This window comes from Echeneis naucrates, chromosome 17 (genome assembly GCF_900963305.1).
Source record: "Echeneis naucrates chromosome 17, fEcheNa1.1, whole genome shotgun sequence".
Classification (NCBI taxonomy): domain Eukaryota; kingdom Metazoa; phylum Chordata; class Actinopteri; order Carangiformes; family Echeneidae; genus Echeneis; species Echeneis naucrates.
In genome coordinates this window covers 14,465,363-14,485,980 of record NC_042527.1, presented here as the reverse complement: position 1 = coordinate 14,485,980, position 20,618 = coordinate 14,465,363, and the positions used below count along the sequence as shown (strand labels likewise).

General features: G+C 40.3%; 1 protein-coding gene across 2 annotated transcripts; it reads left to right on the top strand.

Moving 5' to 3' along the window:
* The first annotated feature begins 1,279 nt into the window (after positions 1-1,279).
* Positions 1,280-13,167, top strand: wnt3a (wingless-type MMTV integration site family, member 3A). 2 transcript variants are annotated; one of them, XM_029524311.1, is made up of 4 exons: positions 1,280-1,403; positions 5,815-6,056; positions 11,218-11,483; positions 11,602-13,167. In XM_029524311.1, the coding sequence occupies exons 1-4, from the start codon at positions 1,312-1,314 to the stop codon at positions 12,079-12,081; spliced, it is 1,080 nt and encodes a 359-aa protein (XP_029380171.1). In that variant the 5' UTR covers positions 1,280-1,311; the 3' UTR covers positions 12,082-13,167. The 2 variants fall into 2 exon arrangements, with proteins under 2 accessions (XP_029380171.1, XP_029380172.1); XM_029524312.1 differs by lacking the exon at positions 1,280-1,403 and adding an exon at positions 1,506-1,605.
* Positions 13,168-20,618: the final 7,451 nt, after the last annotated feature.

Below are 20,618 nucleotides of genomic sequence, written 5' to 3'. Positions count from 1 at the left end.
ACCGATACTAAAACAACAATCAAACGGATGAATCACTTGGATTAAATTTAGAAATAGTGTTATTGGTCCCATACAACCTGATTAGTCACTGATGTTGCACAACTTTTTTTTTTTAATCGTTAGATAAGCATCAGTGCCTGTAAAGGGAGAGACCGGTCCACCTACTATTAGATCAGCTATCAACAAGCACTTGTCATTAACTGGAGGGAATCAGACAGTTCACACTCTGAGCTGTGGCCCATTTTAACGGATATTTTCGTTGGAATAAGAAATCTGGCAGGCAGCTTTAAACTTAGACTCCTCAAGCTGTGAAAACACCGTAGGTACAACAGAGCGAGAGGTAACATTTAAAGAATCAAAATTAATATTTTCTTCTTAGATTAATAGTTAAAATGAGGCACTTGTAGCTTCACACCAGGATGCCTTAAATTCATGATGACACCTCTGCGTTTTTTGGGCTTTTTTTTTTTTTTTTTTTTTTTAATCTGAGGGGCATGAATTAAATGAACATTTACATAGTTGACAGAAAACTACAGATTTTAGCTTTTGTTATTTCACACATTAAAGAATGTGGGCCAAATCATTAGGAATTTAATATGGAGAAACTTAAATAGCAATTTACTCCAGAGAAGAAGAAGGAAAAAAAAAAAAAAAAAAAAGTCCAAACATGTTATTTTCCACTGATAGCAAACAGGCAGCAAACAAGTGAAGGACTGGAGACCTTCATAATGGGCTCAAGCAATTCACACATATTTATTTCTGCATTTTAGAAGCTTCAAGCCAGGGAGTGAAATCCGGACAGGTTGTTATAGCTACGCAATCCACAGGGGTTCCGATGTCTATTTAAAAGCCCTCAGACCCTCCCTCTGTCGCCTTTAAACAACATTATATATCACACACACTGCATGCTAATGCAGCCAATTCTCAGTGAGCACTAAAAAACACATCTTAAAATTGTCTTGAGTTCAAACTGCCTGACTGGGCAATAGAGGGAACATATCATCAGAATTCCCCCCCCAAGGGCAAAACCTGCTGATTGGGTCCCAAAAAAAAAAAAAAAAAAAAAAGAGCCAGCAGCAGCTTTTAACTTTTAATATTTGGACCCTGCCACGACTGGAAGAGACTGATTCTCCCTCAGTTGTTCTGGGGGACAGGAATAAAAGTACACTTTAGGGCAGATTCGGGTTTTTTTTTTAAACCCCTTTTTCTTTTTTCTTTTTTTTTCCCTTTGCTATTTTTTTTTTTTTTTTTTTTGGCTGTCGGTGGAAACTGTGTGCGCGTCAGAGCGCGCATGAAGCCTTTCTGCTGGAGATGTTTTGCGAAACTTTAAGGATGATATACCTTGGATGTTTCCTGACGCTCTGTGGGATCACGCATGTCATGGCAAGTTATCCCATCTGGTGGTAAGTTTTGATTGTTTTTATATTGGGTCTCTCTTTTTTTTTTTTTTTTAATCCTGGGCACATCTTTTCTTCAGTGTTAATGAGGCTTCTCTGTCAGTCTGAGCGCTTTTAGTTGTAATTTCGTTTCTGACACCGGCGGAACATTTCGGTTAAACTAGGAGACGCCTGACATCTGCCATTACTGTCCTCCGAGGAGAAACGGGTGAGTTGTTGAGGTTTTTCGTTGTTTGAAACTGTAGCAGAGAATTGAGCCGTTCTGCAATATTAATGGACGAAAAGAAAAAGCTCGCATTTCTCAACGTCTCTGTTTCATTTCAAGTGATTATTTCTGAAATAGCGAGGTTTATTGAAAGGAGACTGATACATTTGATTCGGCTGAGATAAAATATTCACATTCACAGTGCAGCAGGTGCAAAGTTTGCGTGTTTACAACTGTGTGAATGTCTGTGCACGCGGGTCTGCACATGTGTCGTGGGTTAAGGGGTGTGTGTGTGTGTGTGTGTGTGTGTGTGTGAGGGTCAAAGTGGCACAGAACTATGGAAATAACTAATGATGCCCAGACTTTAGCTTCAGGGCTCCTGAGGCTTAAATATACAGCTAATGTCATTTATCTCCTGTATTTTATTGATGAAACATAATCAGCAACGTAGCATTTTTCTTTTAAGACCTCTGGCACCTCTTTCACGTCTAATTAAACATAAAGCGCTCAATAAGCAAAATTACAACAGTCTGACAAGGAGAAGCTTTACTTGTGGTGTGTGTGTGTGTGTGTGTCTGTGTGTGTCAAGTGGCTTTTTCTTTCCTTTTCCTTTAAGAAATGCAGCATAAAACATTCATTGCATTGATAATAACTTAATTTCTTGCATTTTCTATCTCTACAAGTCACTGCAAGCGAAGGTTATAAGAAACGAATGGTTTGACTAATATTGTGATTAATGAGCACAATTTTTTCATTCACATTTTCTACATCTGACGCGAATGTTGTCACATCTTCTGGAGGAGCTCCTGCCAAGTTTCACAACATTGTTCTTGAGCCAATCAGCTGCACACGTCAATCACACTTTTTAGCACTAAACAAAAAAAAAGAAGCCTATTTTTAAAATAAATCTTTCACTATTCGGGGTTGTTTAGACATTGCTACCCTAATCTGCTTCCCTTGATAGGTTCCCAAGTGGTATTACTGATTTGAAACTAATTACATGCTCAGCTGGAAGGAAATCCTGATGCAACAGCAGGCCTTCTGGACTGAGAGAAGGAAAAAATAAAACAGACAGTCAGTGCAGTGCTGTCACGGTGACTTCTCTTCCAAATTATTTGTTGAATGGTGGCTATTTTACAATCTGATATCAGCATGTTGGCACTTTTTGTGATCGGTGCCAGTGCAAGTCCATGTTGTGCTTTTCTGTGGTGAGAAGAGCAAGTAGAAACCTTGAATTTCAATCTCCATAGGATCTGTTTTTTTTTTTTTTCTTCTTTTTTGTGCAGCCAATCGTGAATGGCACAATGGAGGGCAGGTTTCCATTCTGTCATAACAGAAACCATGCAGCAGGCCCAACTTCTGTGCTGATGGTTTGATTTCGGAGGGTGGGTCAGCTCATTGATTGAAGACTGCAACTACAGGAGCAAAGGAGTATCAAGCAAACATATCAGAAATAAGTTAGGAGTGTCGCAATCTTTGAATACAACACTTTTTATTTTTTTTATTTATTTATTTTTGCAAGCCTGCTGATGGTTTTTTTTTTTTTTTTTCTTTCTTTTTCCCTTTTTGTTACATGGCAACTTATCCCAAGTCAAATAATGCTGTTCCTTTTGGATTGCACTCAATGTGCCTGCATTGTCACTCCATTTGCAAATGGCATGTCAGTTATCTAAGAGCTATCGACTCTGAAAAGCGAATTGGGATGTTTTACTGGCAGACGCTGCTGAACTTGGCTTCTAATGGCTACTGGAGTTGCATCGCACTCAACCTCTGTGCCACAGTAGTCTGTGGAGATACAGATCCACACTAAGACAGGTTCATGTCTGTCTCTTTTCGACCTGCCATGACATAGCCTGGCTGCAGACACCACCCTGCCACCCCCTTCCCTAGTCCACCCCACCTTAGAAGATAAATACCTGGAGGTGAAAGCTTGCCGCACATTCCTTTTCCCAAACATATTCTCTTGATGTCAAAGTCGGCTCCAAGGCCCCAGGGCCCACAAGTAAAGTGGTAATTCTAAGGTACCCTGCTTGGGCTTGCTGAAATATGCATTAAACCTGCTCTGGATACACTTAGATGAGAGGGGGGAAAGTCTGTACAGAGACTAAAATTGAATATGATATATGTTTTTGCCTAAGTATTTATTTGTAACAATATTTAACTGAAGTAAATATAAGTGAGCATCAGTTTCTCTTGAGTGAAGGTGGGCATAAATGCTATTCCTTCTTGAAGGAATTACAGAGATTGAAGGCACTTAAAGATCAATAGTTGCCCAAAATACTAGTTATATTTTAATAATTGGTGACATTTAACCAAACTGATTTTAATGCAATAGTTCCTTAGAGAAGTCAAAAATAATTCCTGATGGAACATGCCCTGCTCTTTCTCTTAGGACATTTCTTAAGACAGGAAGAGGTGGCATAGATTGCTAAAACTCACTGAGACATGCATGAGTGGGGCAACCTAAGCACAGTGACTCATCACAATGATTTTGTGTGACACGTTACAGAAGGATGACCTGGCAGGAATGTATGCAAAGAGGCGTAGTCCTGATGAGGCACATCAAAGTCTCTGGCAGAGAATAAAACCTGCTGTTTCTGAACAGAGAAACCAAAAATCCAAATTCGGCTGACATTTCTCCCTCTATAGGGGCTGATTTCTGTTGCTTTTCCATTTGATCATTCATGGCAGAAAAAGTATTTGTATTGTAAAAGCAAGGATGGGCTTGAGGATGTATGAAACTGACAATGAAGAAAGACAGGTCGATTTGCAATAGGAATATCTTTCTTATTGATGGATGCTGTAGACAAACTGCAGACTAATTTCCTTTAGCGTGATTATCAACTCACCTTTGCTCGCTTACTTGATGTCTCGCCTATGATTTTATGATTAACTAGAGACATCTAATCCGTAGAAATTTGGGAAGAAGGTCATTTCTAAATGATGTAACGCATAACTCATGCATGACATTTTTTTGGTGAAATAAATGGCTGGTTCACTTGCATAATCACCTGAAGCCTTACACACCTTGACACCTGACAAATATGTTACAGTAGAGCATGGCCTTATAATCAAGGATATAATCAGGATGTGATTGAGGTATTCACAGCCTGCATGTTTAAGGTCATCCGAAACTGTCAGCGAGGGTCATTTTGCTGAGGATATCTTTGGGTTGTCAGGGTTTAAGGAAAGCAGCCCAGGGCCATTGTCAGGAGTCTTGGTAATCCAGCAATTAGTCCGTGAACAACAACGAACGGGTCAACAGATAGTGAGCTAAGTGAGAAGCTAAAGATTGCACACTTACCTCTTCATATAAGAGCTACAGTAACAGTTCTAAAAGCTCTCAGAGGAGGGTCATCAGTGCTCGTCCTGCCAGTGTTCATTCTTTCCTGTGATAGATGATGTGAAATAAGGCCTAAAATAAGGAAGGTCTGGATTGTCAATAATCAGGGCAAGAGGAAATGTGCCATGTGCTACAGTCAGCAGGTCATATAGCTAAATAAAAACTGTTTGCTGATGTAAAATGGATGAATAGATAAAGATTCAGATAGATAGACAGGTAGGGAGATAGGTAGATTTTCTAACTTAGGACGTTAAAGTCCTAATTGGGAGAGCAGAGAAAATAAAGAGTGGGACAGAGAGAAAGCAATAAAAGCAGCAAGAGGGAGAGAGAGAGAGAGAAAGATGTAATCAGCGAACCAAGTTTGCACTTGTTGTATCCCAGAATACCTTCCTCAAAGGAAAAGGGGGGTTGGGTTCAGTGTTACACTTAATACACTCTCTGAAGTTTCAGTGTAGGGTTTGCACTCTTATTACCCTAAGCTGAAGGCCTGTTAAGTGTGTGGACAGTTAATAACAAGGTGTAGTTTTCCAAGTTTTCAACTTATGGTCTATGAAGACCTGGAGATGCATTGTGGACTTTCATCTTAGACAGAAACACTGACTGCTTATGTGGCAGCAGGGCTGCAATTTCAATACACACAAAGGCCAGGTGTCTGCAGAAAGGGTAGTTGAAGGGATAAAGGATGGACGCCTAATAGTAGCATCTGATTCAACCAATAAACACACACAATCAAACATACACAGACGTAAAATTATCATGCACCTCAGGTGGGAAATTAGTGTTGAACGTCAGCCGTAGTAAATCAATAGATAAAGAATAGGATGCGATCATGACAAAGCACTGACCTTCTGACTTCCCCTCTCCTGTAGGTCCCTCGCCGTGGGGCACCAGTACTCGTCAATGGGTACCCAGCCTATTCTGTGTGGCAGCATCCCAGGTCTGGTGCCCAAACAGCTGCGCTTCTGTCGGAACTATGTGGAAATCATGCCCAGCGTGGCCGAAGGGGTGAAGATTGGCATCCAGGAGTGCCAGCACCAGTTCAGAGGCCGACGCTGGAACTGCACAACCATCAATGACAATCTGGCCATTTTTGGGCCAGTGTTAGACAAAGGTAACATCACACACAGGATGTGTTTCTCATGCAGGTTCTGACCTTTTTTTTCCTGCTTTTTTCTTTTTGACATAGATATGAAGTGTGCTTGTGGCATACAAAATTGTGTTTCCTGAAGTTTTTGGTTCCTAAAACCACCTATAAAATGCACATTGCTTACTTTTCTTTATTTACACTGACTTTTCCAACAACAATCTAATATTCTCTGAGTCTTATATTTGCATAAGCAAAGCTGCATTCCCTGTATGCATCATCCATTATGCTCAAATCCTTGTTTAAATAGACTTTTGACTGAACAGGCTCTAAGCAGGCTATGTGTGTAAAATAATGGACACAATTAAGATGAGTGAGTTCTGTCTTGTTGCCGTTTTCTTTAGGAGGAAATCCCCCGAGATTGTTCTACTGTACTTTCCCCAGATGTACCTTATATAAGAGCTTGGTTTGCAGAGTTTTCCAAAATAATTTTTTTTTCCATTATGTTGTTGTATTCCAACTTTCAAGCCTAATCATGGGTTCAGCAGGTAGATTAGATGTTGTTTTGTGTATTTTCTTTTCCTGTGTTGCTTCTTGCTAATTTGCGAACAGACTTTTAAAATTCAAAATAAGTGCAAAACTTCCAGGTTGAGGGTTTGCGTCTGTACCTGTCATCTACTTTACAGAAGACAGATGTAAAGTTGCAGGGGGTGGCTTGGGTGGCTTGAGGTTAGTTGGGGCAATTGCTTTTAATAAACTCCTGAGCCAGTTGATAGAAGAGGCTAGGTGGCTAACGATGGGGGTTCTCAATCTGAGCCCCTTTGTGGTGCAAAATGCCACCACATCTTTCCCATTGCTTCCCCTCCCAGGCCTAAATTGCAGGGGTAGTGAGTGGAAAGAGGAGGCAGCTACTGGGCTTTAGTAAATCATTTTGATTGGATTAAGGTCACTGAGGCCCTTAATAATGTGAGAGGTCAAAGTGGCTGGATTAAGTGCCTTTGTCAGAGGCAGAGGAGAGTGACTCAGGGGCTCACAGGCCTTTGATAGGGCTTAGTAGGAGAGGGCTTCCATTTCATTGGATTTGATTGATGCTAGTGTTTGTCTGTGCAACAGGGCCATTGTCCTCGCTGGTGTCTGTTTGTCTGTAATTCAGACTGTTGTGTGTCGGTTTCCTCCTGCCTTTTTTTGGGAAGGGCAAAGCTGAAAGGAAGAGTAGGTGCCTTTGCTGGCTTCAGGGGCTTAGTTCAGTTAGCCCATAACTGCCCGTGTCCTCCTCATCTTCACCAAGTGCGGGAGTTTGTTTTGCTGAGGTAGATCAAGGTGAGTACTAGAGGAATAAAAAAATATGGCCATTTAAGAAGAGAAGACAACCCTGCAAACTGAATTGATTCTATAATCTAAAGATCTGGGGGACTGAGTCGAAAAAAATTTGCAATTTTTGTTTGTTGAAATGCTTTATTCACTTAGTCACCTAAATGAAACCTGGCATGTGCCAAACATGAAAAATTACTCACACCTGCAAAATGGACCCATTCTTTCTCTTGTTCATGTTCTTGCTCCTTTACTCTTGTTCTGATCTTCTCTGTGCTCTTTGCTCACTCCACACCCCAAATCATGAGCCCTACCTTTAGGCTATGTCTGCGTCAGCACTCATTAATTTACATTAACTAAAGTGTCAAAACATGCTCTGCTGGAATCTGCCTGTGATGAAAGGCAATAGAAAGCTGCACAGGTGTTCTCAGTCCGCAGAGCTGATCCCAGAGCTGTTTCGGCATTCTTGGAATTTACAGAAAACCTACCGACTATATGGGTATAATCAGTCCTCAGTTTACGTGTCATATGATAGAATTATTCAGGGACACATCGCTAGAAAATGTGGACAGCCACAATTTCACAGGTGGTACCACCTTTGCAGGTATGGGCATGCACCATCTCTATTCAAACTGAAACCATTAAATTCAAATAAGGGTCATAAGAAAGACTGTTATGTAATCTGTGAAGCATGTGGAAGAGACTGCAAAATTTTACACTGTAATTACTCTGATTTACCAAACCTGCATTCGTTATTGGTACTTCTGCAGTGCCCAAATTCGATATTCCAAATATCAATCAACCTAAATCACTAGGTCCCATCTAAACTATCTAGGAAAAGGTCAGGGGATGTGGGTTGCGACCTGTGACCTGAGGATGAGAAAGTATAACTATTTAGGATGAGCTAAGAGGTCTCTGCTTTTCATGAGACGTATGTCTCTCCATGCTGGGGGAGGGAAACTAGCGCACCAGTATATCATTAACTCTGGACAAGAAAGAAAGAAGGGGTGTGGTAAATGGAGTTGATGGGGGGACCTTAACCCCACTCCCTGCTGGGCACTGCTCAGAGCACAATATCTTCGCAACCATGAGATTAAGCAGGAGAAAAAGTGCTTTTCCCCATTCACACGCCCTTTAGATTGTTTTATTAAACCATTTGAATAGGGATTTCCCCGTCTGCCGACAAGCGGGGTCCAGCCAATGCATAGTTCTCTGTTGCTATGACTTAACTTGGTCCCCACTAATCACTGGCCAGGGCAAATTTCATATAAAATATCTGGGCCTATTGTGGGACTAACACAGCGTGACAGTGGCAGCACAATAGGGGATTCAACCCCCCACCAGGTTGTAGGGACCACTTGGCCTGCCAGGATCTGCCAAAGTTTGGTGGAGGAGTATTGTCCTATTGAGGAAAAGTGTCCTGAAATACCATAAATTGGTCATTAAAGTAGGGAAAAAAAGGAATGGGACTCATGTAAGAGCTGGTATTTACAGGTGAAGTATAGGCAACTTTTACAGGTATATCAAGGTCAAATGGTCACACCATGTTACACCAAGCATGATGCATAATATCACACACCTGATTAAAAAATAAGAAGTCTGTACATTGGAACTGGGTTCTAAAATAAAGTTTTTAGGTAGATATTAAAAAAAACTGTCAATGTTTAATATGTGTTAAATATTTTTAATATTATCAACTAAAACCTAAAATCTTGTAACTTCATGGTAAAAGTTTCTATACTATCAATAATCGGTTATCATGGATCGCTATAAAAATATTTATTGCATCCAGCCTGTTTGTAGAACCCTTCTTTTTACTTTTGAAATGTGAAGAGTGTAATGTGTTGAATCAGTTGGGGCGATGAACACTGCGTCCAAATTGCTGTGCACAAAACATACTTAAATAATCTTTTTAAGGATATCTCATTTGCAATTATCCTTTTGGTCTTCTCGTTGCATCCCAAAAATAATCCTCTCTCAGATCTCACGTTTCATCTCTCCTCTTCATCTACAAGGTCACGTTTCCAGTGTTCTTCAACTTTCAGATTCAGGCCCACTTTTCTTCACTTTTCTCATAACAATGAGCAGGCTGTAAAGCATTTACATAAAATTATATCTCTACGCTGATGATACAATCTTGTATATCAGAGAAGAATATACACTAACTGACACTCAACTCCGGGGTGAAATGTTTCCCGTGAGGATTACCTGCAGGGAGAAGCTTTTATCCAGTAGAAAAGCTAGTTACAGAATCCATTATCAGCAGCTGAAATGGAATCTATTGTATAAATACCTCGACATTTTAGATTGATGTTGTGCTGAAACCTCAGAAATTCAACTCAACTCACTCGTAGCTTGTAAACGTAAAGCATGGAGCTCCTACTTGGTCCGTTTTCGATGACGCATGGGAATATGTAATTAATCACTCTAGGCAGTTTCTTCCTGCTGTGACTAAATCCTCCCACTTTCAGGTACTGTCATTAAAAAAAAGAGACAATATCCAAGTGAAATGGCCTGTGGTGGATGCACTTGGCAGGACTTGAGGAAGAAGAATAGAGGATCACATGTACCATTAGTGTAAACATTGGTAACCTTATCCGTATTCAGTAGTAGTATGAAGTGGGTGGTGGAGGATGCCAGGAGACCTTTTCTCTTGCATCATTGTTTCTAATACTCTTTAGTCCTCAAACTGGTTGGGACCTGCTGAAAGGGAGGCGCTCCTCTCCTCCCTTTAGCTTTATACTCCCCCTTAATTCTCTACTCTCTTCTTTCTTCCTTCTGTTTTCTAGTCAGAAACATCTTCCTGTCTGCCCCACACATTCTCCCATAATATTGATCTTTAACCGTCTCTGTTTATCTCTTGACTCTCTTTCACAATGTTCTTTGTTTCATGTTTACCCCTGGTGTTTCCACTTCGCTGATCTTATTCTCTCTGGCTCTTGCGATTTTGCAAGACCATACAAGCACATATATTGAAGGCAACCTTTATGCCATAATGAGTCCTGTTAAAGCAGGTAATGCTGCTGCAGGAAAACGTCTTTCCTTCTGTAATAGTTTGAGATCTGGACACTACAGTCCAATCTCTGTATTGCGTCTATGACTTGTCCCCTGAGTGTGAGGCTGTTTCCTAACCTTTCAAAAGCTTAATTGAGTCTTTTAATTATAGGCCTGTCAAGCCCGTCTCTTCCTCTCATCTCTCTGGAAGATCCTGATCCCTCTGAGTCACCAGTTAGCTATGTCAGACAGAGACATAGAGGCCTTTCTGGTCTTATTCATAGACAGGACGATTGATGTCTGAGCTGAATGAATCCAGGAACTGGTACACCTTCATGGATATGACCTAAATAATGTAATGAGCTGTACATATAGGATGCCGTTTCTTTGCTATCTTTGCCTGTAATTACACAATAAGAAACACAAACAGATGTTCGTGTAAACAGATGGTGACCTACATTCATTCATTCATTCATTCATCTCCAACCGCTTTTCCATTTCCGGCTTGCGGGGGTGCAATCCCAGCTCACTCTGGGTGAGGGTGGGGTACACCCTGGACAGGTCGCCAGTTCATCACAAGGTCAGCACACAGAGACAGACAGAGACCAACAACCACCCACACTCAGACCTAGAGACAATTTAGAGTCAACAGTTAACCCGAACATGATGTCTTTGGACGATGGGAGGAAACCCACTCAAGCACGGGGAGAACATGCAGCGCGCTACCTTCATTCTCTAGAAATATTAATAAATTTGATCCTTCAAACAATCAATACCATCAAGACGGTCATTAGTCATTTAATAATCTATCACTGCCTTTCTGTGCCTCTGTTCCTTCATTACAGAAATGTTCCAATGATCTATGCCTTACTTCTCTTTCCAGCCACTCGCGAGTCAGCATTTGTTCATGCCATTGCCTCGGCTGGAGTGGCATTTGCGGTGACCCGTGCCTGTGCTGAAGGTTCAGCCACTATCTGCGGGTGTGACACACGCCACAAAGGCCCCCCTGGTGAGGGATGGAAGTGGGGTGGTTGTAGCGAGGATGTAGAGTTTGGGAGCATGGTGTCACGGGAGTTTGCTGATGCGAGGGAGAATCGCCCCGACGCACGCTCAGCAATGAACCGCCATAACAACGAGGCGGGAAGAATGGTTCGTTTTCTGAAAGTTCTCTTTCCTGGTTGTGTTGTGGCAGTTTTTTTTTGTTTGTTTGTTTGTTTGTTTTTTTACATCCATGTTTAATTGATAGATATTTTGTTTTTGTCCTTAGTCCCTCAGTGACAACATGTTCCTGAAGTGTAAGTGCCATGGTCTTTCTGGAAGCTGTGAAGTAAAAACATGCTGGTGGTCTCAGCCTGATTTCCGAGTTATTGGTGACTACATGAAGGATAAGTATGACAGTGCATCCGAGATGGTTGTGGAGAAACATAAGGAATCCCGCGGATGGGTGGAGACCCTGAGACCCAAGTACAACTACTTCAAGCCCCCCACAGAGCGGGACCTGGTATATTATGAAGGCTCACCTAACTTCTGTGATCCTAATCCTGAGACTGGCTCCTTTGGAACCCGAGATCGCATCTGCAACCTGACATCCCACGGCATAGATGGATGTGACCTTCTGTGCTGCGGAAGAGGTCACAACACCCGGACTGAGAAGAGGAAGGAGAAGTGCCACTGTATTTTCCACTGGTGCTGCTACGTCAGCTGTCAAGAGTGTGTCAGAGTCTACGATGTGCATACCTGCAAATAGCCACATCCTGTGCATATCTCTAGTGACCAAAATTTTAAGTCGTCAACAGTCAGAGCAACAAGTACGGGAACCTTTCTACAAGAAACAAGGGACTAAACTTGGCTGACCTGTCCATGGACCCAAGCATTGGACATAAAGGCCTTGTTTTTAGAGCTGTGATGCTAAGAAGAGCCAGAAGAGCCTTAATCGACTGGAACAGTTGAAAGGATGTTGTTGACATCTCAAAGCATCACCCAAATAAACTGTGAAGGGGGTGATGATGACAGCAGTTTTTTCGTGTACAGACGCAGGAGAGGAGAACTGTCGGCTAAATGACAAACACCATATTGGTGATTTTTTTTTTTTTTTTTTTTATCCCCTCCGTGGTCTAAGTAGTTACTTGTGTTCAGAATAGTACAGCACTGCCAATGCTTTCAAGTTGACGGGACAAACAGTGGAAATGTCACATTTGCATCAATTATTGGTCACTTGCTTTTGCCTCAAAAAGTGACTCAAAAGGGGATTCATGAACAAATTACATCTTTTGACACTCAACAGCATGCATTCTCTTCCGCAACATTCTTAGTATATATTTGTATATCTGAAAACTAACATTATCATTGTGTGAGTGAGAGTATAGTTTTATAGTGCTAATAAGTCACTGATGTTTGGGTAAGAATGCACTTGCACCTGAGTGAATGTAGTTATACGCTGTGATTTGTTTACATTTTCACAAATTCTTAAGCTAACGAGTCAATATCTGGTTTAAATGATTAATTTTATCCGACAGTAGACATGAGCCACATCCACCGAACATTGTGAAAACACTGTAATACACAGTCTGCACATTTCATGAGACACCTGGTAACACTGGAAGCTTTTTGTTAAGAGTAACAACGCTTTGAATGACCAAAGACAAGAAAGGAAAACCCCTTGTTAGTTGGCAGTGGTCAAAGAGCTGTAGACAAACCTGAAAGGTCAGCACTTGTGTCCTGTTGAGAAATATGAAGCATGTTCTCTTTGTTTTTTATCAGTATTAGCATTGTTTCATGTGACTGGGTGTGGGTAAAACTGTTATTTATATTTAAAAAAAAAAAAAAAAAAAAAGGATCTTCCCACCTTTTTTGCTTCATTTATACATACATAGTACTATTTGATATCTGATCAGATAGAGTTTATTTCTATGCTCCTCGAGGAAAAAAACATTTTTGAATAGCAAAATGAACCACAGACCAAGCGGTGTCATATAAGCTCTGTATAATGCAGTATAATTTGCAATTGCAGTAAAATAATGACCAAAACCTGTGCATGTCATGATTCTCAGCTGTGGCTTATTGTTCCCCAAACTAAACAACAAGCAGCATCACTGAAACTATCAAGACTTCCTTTATTTTAATGCTGCTAAGTAAAGTTAATATGTGTGTGTCTGTGTGTTTGTAGTTAAGTCTTTACATACAGTATGTCTGTCGTCTATCTGTTATGTGTATATTCTTGCATGTATTGATTCTTTCTGTGAAAGAAATATATTATATTTAGTTTGGGAAAAAAATGTGAAGTTTTGACTAATTTTTACATACCATAATTCTCATTTAACCAAATAGACCAAAATAGAGTTTTATGTTATTTTAGCTGTCTGTGGATTTTGTAGTTTTGCCAAACATCAGGGCAAATATTATTCATGTTTCTCTCCCTTAATTTGAGAAGATATAATACAATACAGTATTTATTTGGAAAGTGAAAAAAACTACTGAAAGAGACAACCACTTGACGGAGGAGAGATGTGTAGTCACTGATGGATTAATGTTCACAGCCAATGTAATGCTTTGTCTCAGGCGTGTATAGTTTTCGGTGTCTAATCAGAATTGCCCACCCATGATGACTTTCCATCATGCCTGGAAATAATAATGAGCAGCCATAACCAGTTTCACCTTTATGACCTTTTTAATGAACTACATGGCAACCAATATCAGTGCAAGAGCTGTTACGTTACTGCACACTTTATATATGATTGATTGCTTGTGTAGACAGTTTGCTTATGTTCTAATTTTTTGTTACATCTTTAAATCCAAAGTTTTGTACAAACTAGTTTTTGAGTTTTTTTTTTTTTTTTGGGTTTCTAAAATTGGATGTGTTTTTTTATATTTATTTATTCCATGCAGTGTACATATTAGTAAGTAAAAATATATATTTGATTATTGTTTTCTTTTCTTTTCTTTTTTTTTTTCTTTTTTTTTTTGAAGCAGTGTGCTGACTTGTAACACTGTCGTCTTTTTACCTCATATCTGTTTTTCCACTGACTCCATACAGGTATTGTTTGTCCTACTGCCTGTATTAGATTTCTAAAGTTAACTCTTTAACACAAAAATAAAACAACATAAACAAACCAAACAGCTGTTCTCTTGCCTATGACTGAAATTTACGTTATTAATTATTTTTGCTGACTCGTGCGAATCATAAAATTAACAAAATAAGATAAGACAAGCCACTATATGAGGAAGGGACCATCAAGCAAGCAAAATGTTTCTTAAATTTAGCACTGAATTAATTTTAACATTAGCTTATGTAGGTGTTCAGCCACCAGGTGCTTTTTGCCAACAGAAGACCAGATTGGATGGAAATTTGAATAGACAGCCCTGATTGGAAAGTCTCACTAATCTATAACTTCCCAAATGAGACATAATCATCAGGAATGGCAGCATGATTTGTAGTTTATGTTAAGAGCCATAAGTGTTATTAAAATCAGATGAGCAACCAAAGATATTCAATAACTAATAAATACAAAACGAAATAATGCTAGATAATTATTTTGTAATGCCGAGAAAAGGGACATGCAGCGGGAAAGTGGCTGTTCTCAACACCGAGAAATAAAGTAAAATAGAAATAGTTGTTCAAGCCAGCATTTCACTGGCTGGACCCTTTCACGCATTTGACTCCCTTTCGCCATCCCATTTCATGTGTTTCCAATATCCTATCAAACAGTAAAGGCATAAAATGGCCAAAAATACCTAAAATATATATATTTTTTTGTGTTTGTGAAAAGGAGCATTAAGACCGCTCTTCTGAGCCAACAAACTATCATGGAAGAATAAATTTTAACCAAGTGGCCACCATGTTAAAAATATTTTGAATTAGTCACAAGGCCATCATCACAAAGATACTATGGCAGCCTACTGGGGACAATGCTGAGGCCTTCCCTTGTTCTTGAAGCTGATAATGAAAAATATCATCACAATCACATACTTAGCCTGTGAACAAGCTTTCAATAATAGATTCGCCTCTATTGCCGAAACACGGGCTATGGATTTGGTATCGGAAGAAAAGGGGAGAAATAAAGCTGGACTTATAATTCGATTCCTTTGAGAGACTGCAGAGGCCAGCTGTGCTTTTTTGGAGAAACTATATAACAAGGAAAAAAAAAATCAGTGATGAGAGTCTGAAAATAGACAGAGCTTTGTTGGAGAAAAAGACCTGATCTCAAGATAGATTAGTGGCTGGATGTGAATAGAGCCCACCAGTGCTCCAGCTCAGCCCCTGGACCCCTGATAGTCTGAGTTCTGCAACAATGTCACCACCAGAGGCCAGGTCTCTCTCCTATCTAACCCTATTATCACACAGAAAGATTGATACACACCCCCTCCGGTGTGGAAGCATCGCAGAAAAGTGATACCCTTCCGTTCTCATTAATGTTGATGCATTAGTCCTCCCACATAAAACTATATTTTAAGCCGTCTCTCACAGTTTGTCCTGTGACTCAAACTCATTACTTGCATGTGCTAATTTTCCCAGACATTCATAAAATCGCTATGGCATTTGAACGTGGTCCCGTGATGGGAGAGGAGTAAAGATTTTGTGAAGTGAACGAGCTCCAAGGCCTCGGCCCGGGCTCAGGTTCGGGGGACTGTTCATTCCACACCTCGACCTTTGACATTTTTCACACCATCTCACTGGGTGAAAACAAGTACAAAACATGAAACAGATCACAGGATGGACAGAAACTCCCCGTAGCACCACTGTTTTTTTGTTGTTGTTGGTTTTTTCTTTTCTTTTTTTTTTTTTTTTTTTTTTTTGGCTTAAGGAAATGGTCCCTTCCCTTCAGCCAGACCCACCTAGCAGCTTTTTGTCACCCAAGTGAGATGAACATTGTTAGCAGATAGTTGCTAGAGGAGGCGTCCCCAGTGAGAGAGATGGTATCCTGACTGTGAGAACTTCGACGCGACCAGACTGCAAGTGGCACCACCCAATAACCATATAAATAGGAGACAATGGGCCTAATTGCAATCAGTGCTGTCTTTTTATTTTATGTCCTGAGTTTCACCCTGACTTTCACAAGAGACACCTGCATGCATTTCAATGAAGCCATGTTGTTGTGGGACAGACCGGAGCGACATATATACAGTGGAGTGGTGCAAAGAGCCACACTCCAATGACACGATGCAAATACTCCCACTCAAGTCACACTTTGATTACAGCCAGCTCTGCCTCTCTTCCTAAAGCCTTTTGATGTTCAGTCGAACACGAAGATCTCTTCAAGCTGTTAACAAACACACCCGCTATGATGATTATTTATATCTCCCATGATCAATATGATTTTGAAAACTTGGTTGTAAAGTCACAAGATGGTGTATCTATGAAACTCAGTTTCCCTAATGCACAAGAAAAATTTGTTTTAGCACTGAGAGTAACTTTAAAGAGTCTGATTTTCAAAGCTCTTCTTGTTTGTAGGTCATACACACCAAAGGTGACGGGCTAAAACCGAGCTGCAGAGGGGAGTGTAGTATGTGGGCATTTCATTATGTAACTGACTTTGAAGCCAGTCTTTTGATGTCTGTGTGCTCTTCTGTCTGAAATTAGATCACTCCCTTGGATTCAATACATCTGTTTAAGACATTTAACACATCAGAGGATCCAGATGGGAAGATTGTTTAAAGCAAAAAAAAAAAAAAAAAAAGAATCATAAGGAAAAAAAACGCATTAACACCAGCACAACGGGATTTGAAAAAAATGACCTAGCTCACCCATATGATTCCCAAATAAAAATATAAAACATTTTACCATCCAAAAATGTTAAAAATGACTTGCTGTGTTTATCCGGTGATAGTCCAGCTTGTAAGTTTCTCACTTCTATTTTCTAAATAAATACATCTTGTCAGCCCTCACACTTTTATCCAACACTTCAGCCACTAAATTCTAACTAAAGCGTCTCCAATGTGTTGTTTATCACACAGTACTAATCACTTTTTTTCCACTCTCGGATTAGACACAGCAGAGTCAAAATGATCGGACTTCTGTGGCTAACTCCACACTGTCATTCAAAACAAACCTTTGTCTCTTTCCATTAATGGCCGAGCTGAAATGTTTTAACATCTGTGGCAATAATGCCAGTATATTTTCTCTTTTATAGCCGAGGAGGGGAAGGTGTGAAGTATGTCACCTGCCTTGAATGAGGAGGATGGGTTATCTGCAAGATTTCTAAAGAGGACGGCCATCATCTGACGAGATGTGACACCTGTAAAGCGGCCTTATCCTCTTTTGAAGTTGCTTTCTGTATTGTTGAAGCCAACAAAGGAATTTTTTCGAACCTCTGTACTTCCAAGAGAGCATTATCCAAACTAGAGAGATAACGGGGGGGGAAGGGGGGACCCATATGCAATCTATTGATGCGCGTTTGCATGTTCATGTATGTGCATTCGATCACCACACTGGCTGCTTTAAAGCGGTACATGGCAGTTTTTCAGGTATGCTGCTGCTGTAGGATGTGGTCTGGCTGTGGTGGTGACGTGCCAAGCCTTGGAGGTTGACAAGAGGTCATTCAGATCAATGTAGGACGGGGCGGTAGACGGGAGGAGGAGGCAGACATGATCACTCATTAGTCACCTTTTCACCTCTGTAGCTCAAAGCAGTTTAGCAGGTAGGTTGAGCATGAAGTTTATTCACTCAGTCTCAAGATTAAGTCTCGTCTTCATTTTGGGTCTGAATATCAGAAAAGAGATTAAAATTGCTTCGCTTACTGACATTTCTCGTAGATGTCTTAGTTGTCCTTAAATATTTAGTGACAGTTATTAACCTTTTCTACATTTGCTATATACATATTTAATGCGTTCAGTTGCCTACTGGCAGCTGCCAGTTTAGGCCCCTAAATGACAGATTACGGTTTCCACATGTTAATCAATACAGAGAGTGACATCAGCTCAAACAAAAAGCACTGAGCCAGTTTTTGAGGTGAATGATTAATCCCTTAAAAAAAAAAAGAAAAAAATGGTGAAATACAGCAGAAAGTACTTGCTTACTTCCTTGTAATTTCTGTCCCCAGAAGAACTTTCAAGAATGGATAACACTTTAGAAATCCTCATTGGTGTTCAGTTGGGGAAATTTCCAGGTCATCCCATACACGATTGTTAGCCACACAGTTTATACTGAAATGTTAAACTGACATTTCTACGAAGAAACACAAGAAAAAAGTTTCACAAAAAGAAAAAAGATTCATAATGACAGCCTTAAAATAGTAATATAATCAGCAGTCTTGTTGCGGACCAGGACCAGCTAGTCAGTATTGATGAATAGACAGCACATGTGAGTTCATTCATTCATTCATTTTCAGCATCTGTGTGGGTTGTGGAGGATGCTGAAGCCAATCCCAGCCAATGTCAGGGTACACTTAGGACAGGTCGGCAGTCAATCGCAGCGACCACGTGTGACTTTTCTGATAGAATTATTTTCAGTTGCTCAAACATCTCTTTTTGCTGATCAAAAACATCTGCTTAGTGAAACTGGACAACCAAAATGATGAAGAAAAAGAGATGCATCCCCAAATTAATTCGCATAATTGAGGACGTGTCCTGAGCGAGTGAGATGGGGTGTATCAGTTACAAGGTGACTAGCAGGGGAGAGGAGTGGGGTTATCATTAGCAGGGACTGGCGCTGGCCTCTGGTAGTTCCAGTAATTACCTCACAAAGGGTGGTGCTCGCCTTCCCACTGCTTTTCCCACACTGCACTGCAGGCTCAGAATTCCAATCGGCCCCAGACCTGCAATCTCCTCAGTTTTAGACAGCAAATTACTGACAAGTCCCATTCTTCACAGCACTGTAATTGCTTTTTAGTGCTGTTTTTATTGAGGCAACCCCAACCCCCTTGCCCTTCCCTCAATAAAGCTAAGTCGGGGGGGGGGGGGGTGAAGGGTTAATAGAGATAGCATTAGTTCCTAATGGGAATGTCTCAAATCAGAAGCCTTTTTTTAAGTATTATACTTGACCTGCTTTCTAGTAATTAATAAAGATGTTTGTTGTTGTTTTTTTCAAATTTAAAATGAATAAGCTCCATATTCACTGAAGCTCCTTGCAAACTCAGCAGTAATACTTCTGTGTGTGTGTGTTTGCTGCAGAGAAGTGATACCATCAAGGCTCCTCACGTCCCATACAAAGAGAGGCACTGAGCATCTTGGCTACTCTACGTCTTAAATCACTTCATGTTGTCTTTCCCACCCCTGCGCATTACTCTCTCAATCTATTACTTTGTGGAAATCATTAGTCTCCATGTCAATACAAGCTCCGAGCAGAGAAAACATCTCATTATGGGACTTAAAGAGATCCGTAGCATTCTTGGCTCTGTCAAGCTGTTTTTCCTTTCTTCAATATAGTCACTTTCCTTTCACCAAAAGGACAAATTCTCAACGTTCCACTGCCGGACAACCAAACAGTTGCCATTTGAAATGAGAAAAAGAGAAAGAATAGAAAATGGCTGAGGGATTAGAGGATCTAAACAGGATAAAGGGATAGGAGATTCTTGGTGTGATCCAGTTTAGTTTGAAAGATGGAGGGTCTTAACAAGGATTTGAGACTTTAGAATTCTCTGTGCCATTATTTCCATCCTCTGAGTTTTCAGCTAAATTGTTTGTCCTTCCTTGGCCCTTACAAGTCCATAGTTACTCATATATTGTCATCGAAGTGTATACGCTCTGGCCTATTTCAAATGATTTTCACATAATACATTTAACATAATTTTATTCAGATTTGTATTTGCAGTTTGTTGCTGTGGACATTCATTAAATGCACTTGAGAAGGCTGAAATAATATGTATTTTGTTATACTGATCCCTCCAAAATGTTATTTGTAATGTTTCTGTTTAAAATTAACAACAGAATCACCAAAATATTTATAAAATATTGTAAAGAATAACAAAGAGAATTCTAAAGATACTTGAAATCTGACTTAAATGGTGAAAGGTGGTCTAAATTTGTGTTGCTGATGTTTTCATCCATGAACATTCAGGTAGTAGCGGTGGAGCAGCAAAGTGCCCTCAGGTTACAACCTGCAATTGACTCGAGTAGCAGCCTAATTCGCCTGTGCCCTTGTGTGTCCATCTCCCTGTCAGTTTGAGCAGGTTGACACCTCTGACCCTGTCAAGAGTGTCAAATAGGTTGTCAGAGGTCTCCAATAAAGTACAATGACAAGCCCTCTAATGCATTACCACACGAGTGCCAGCCAGAAATGAGAGACTATAGAAGTTTTCTGCCTCAAGGCAGACAGGTGCGCAGACAAGCAATACACACACACACACACAC

Excerpts from the sequence above, each read along its gene's own strand:
- wnt3a (XM_029524311.1), top strand. The coding sequence starts at position 1,312 with ATGTTTTGCGAAACTTTAAGGATGATATACCTTGGATGTTTCCTGACG. Across the intron at positions 1,404-5,814 it reads GCAAGTTATCCCATCTGGTG|GTCCCTCGCCGTGGGGCACC; the intron begins GTAAGTTTTGAT and ends CCTCTCCTGTAG. Across the intron at positions 11,484-11,601 it reads ACAACGAGGCGGGAAGAATG|TCCCTCAGTGACAACATGTT; the intron begins GTTCGTTTTCTG and ends TTTTGTCCTTAG.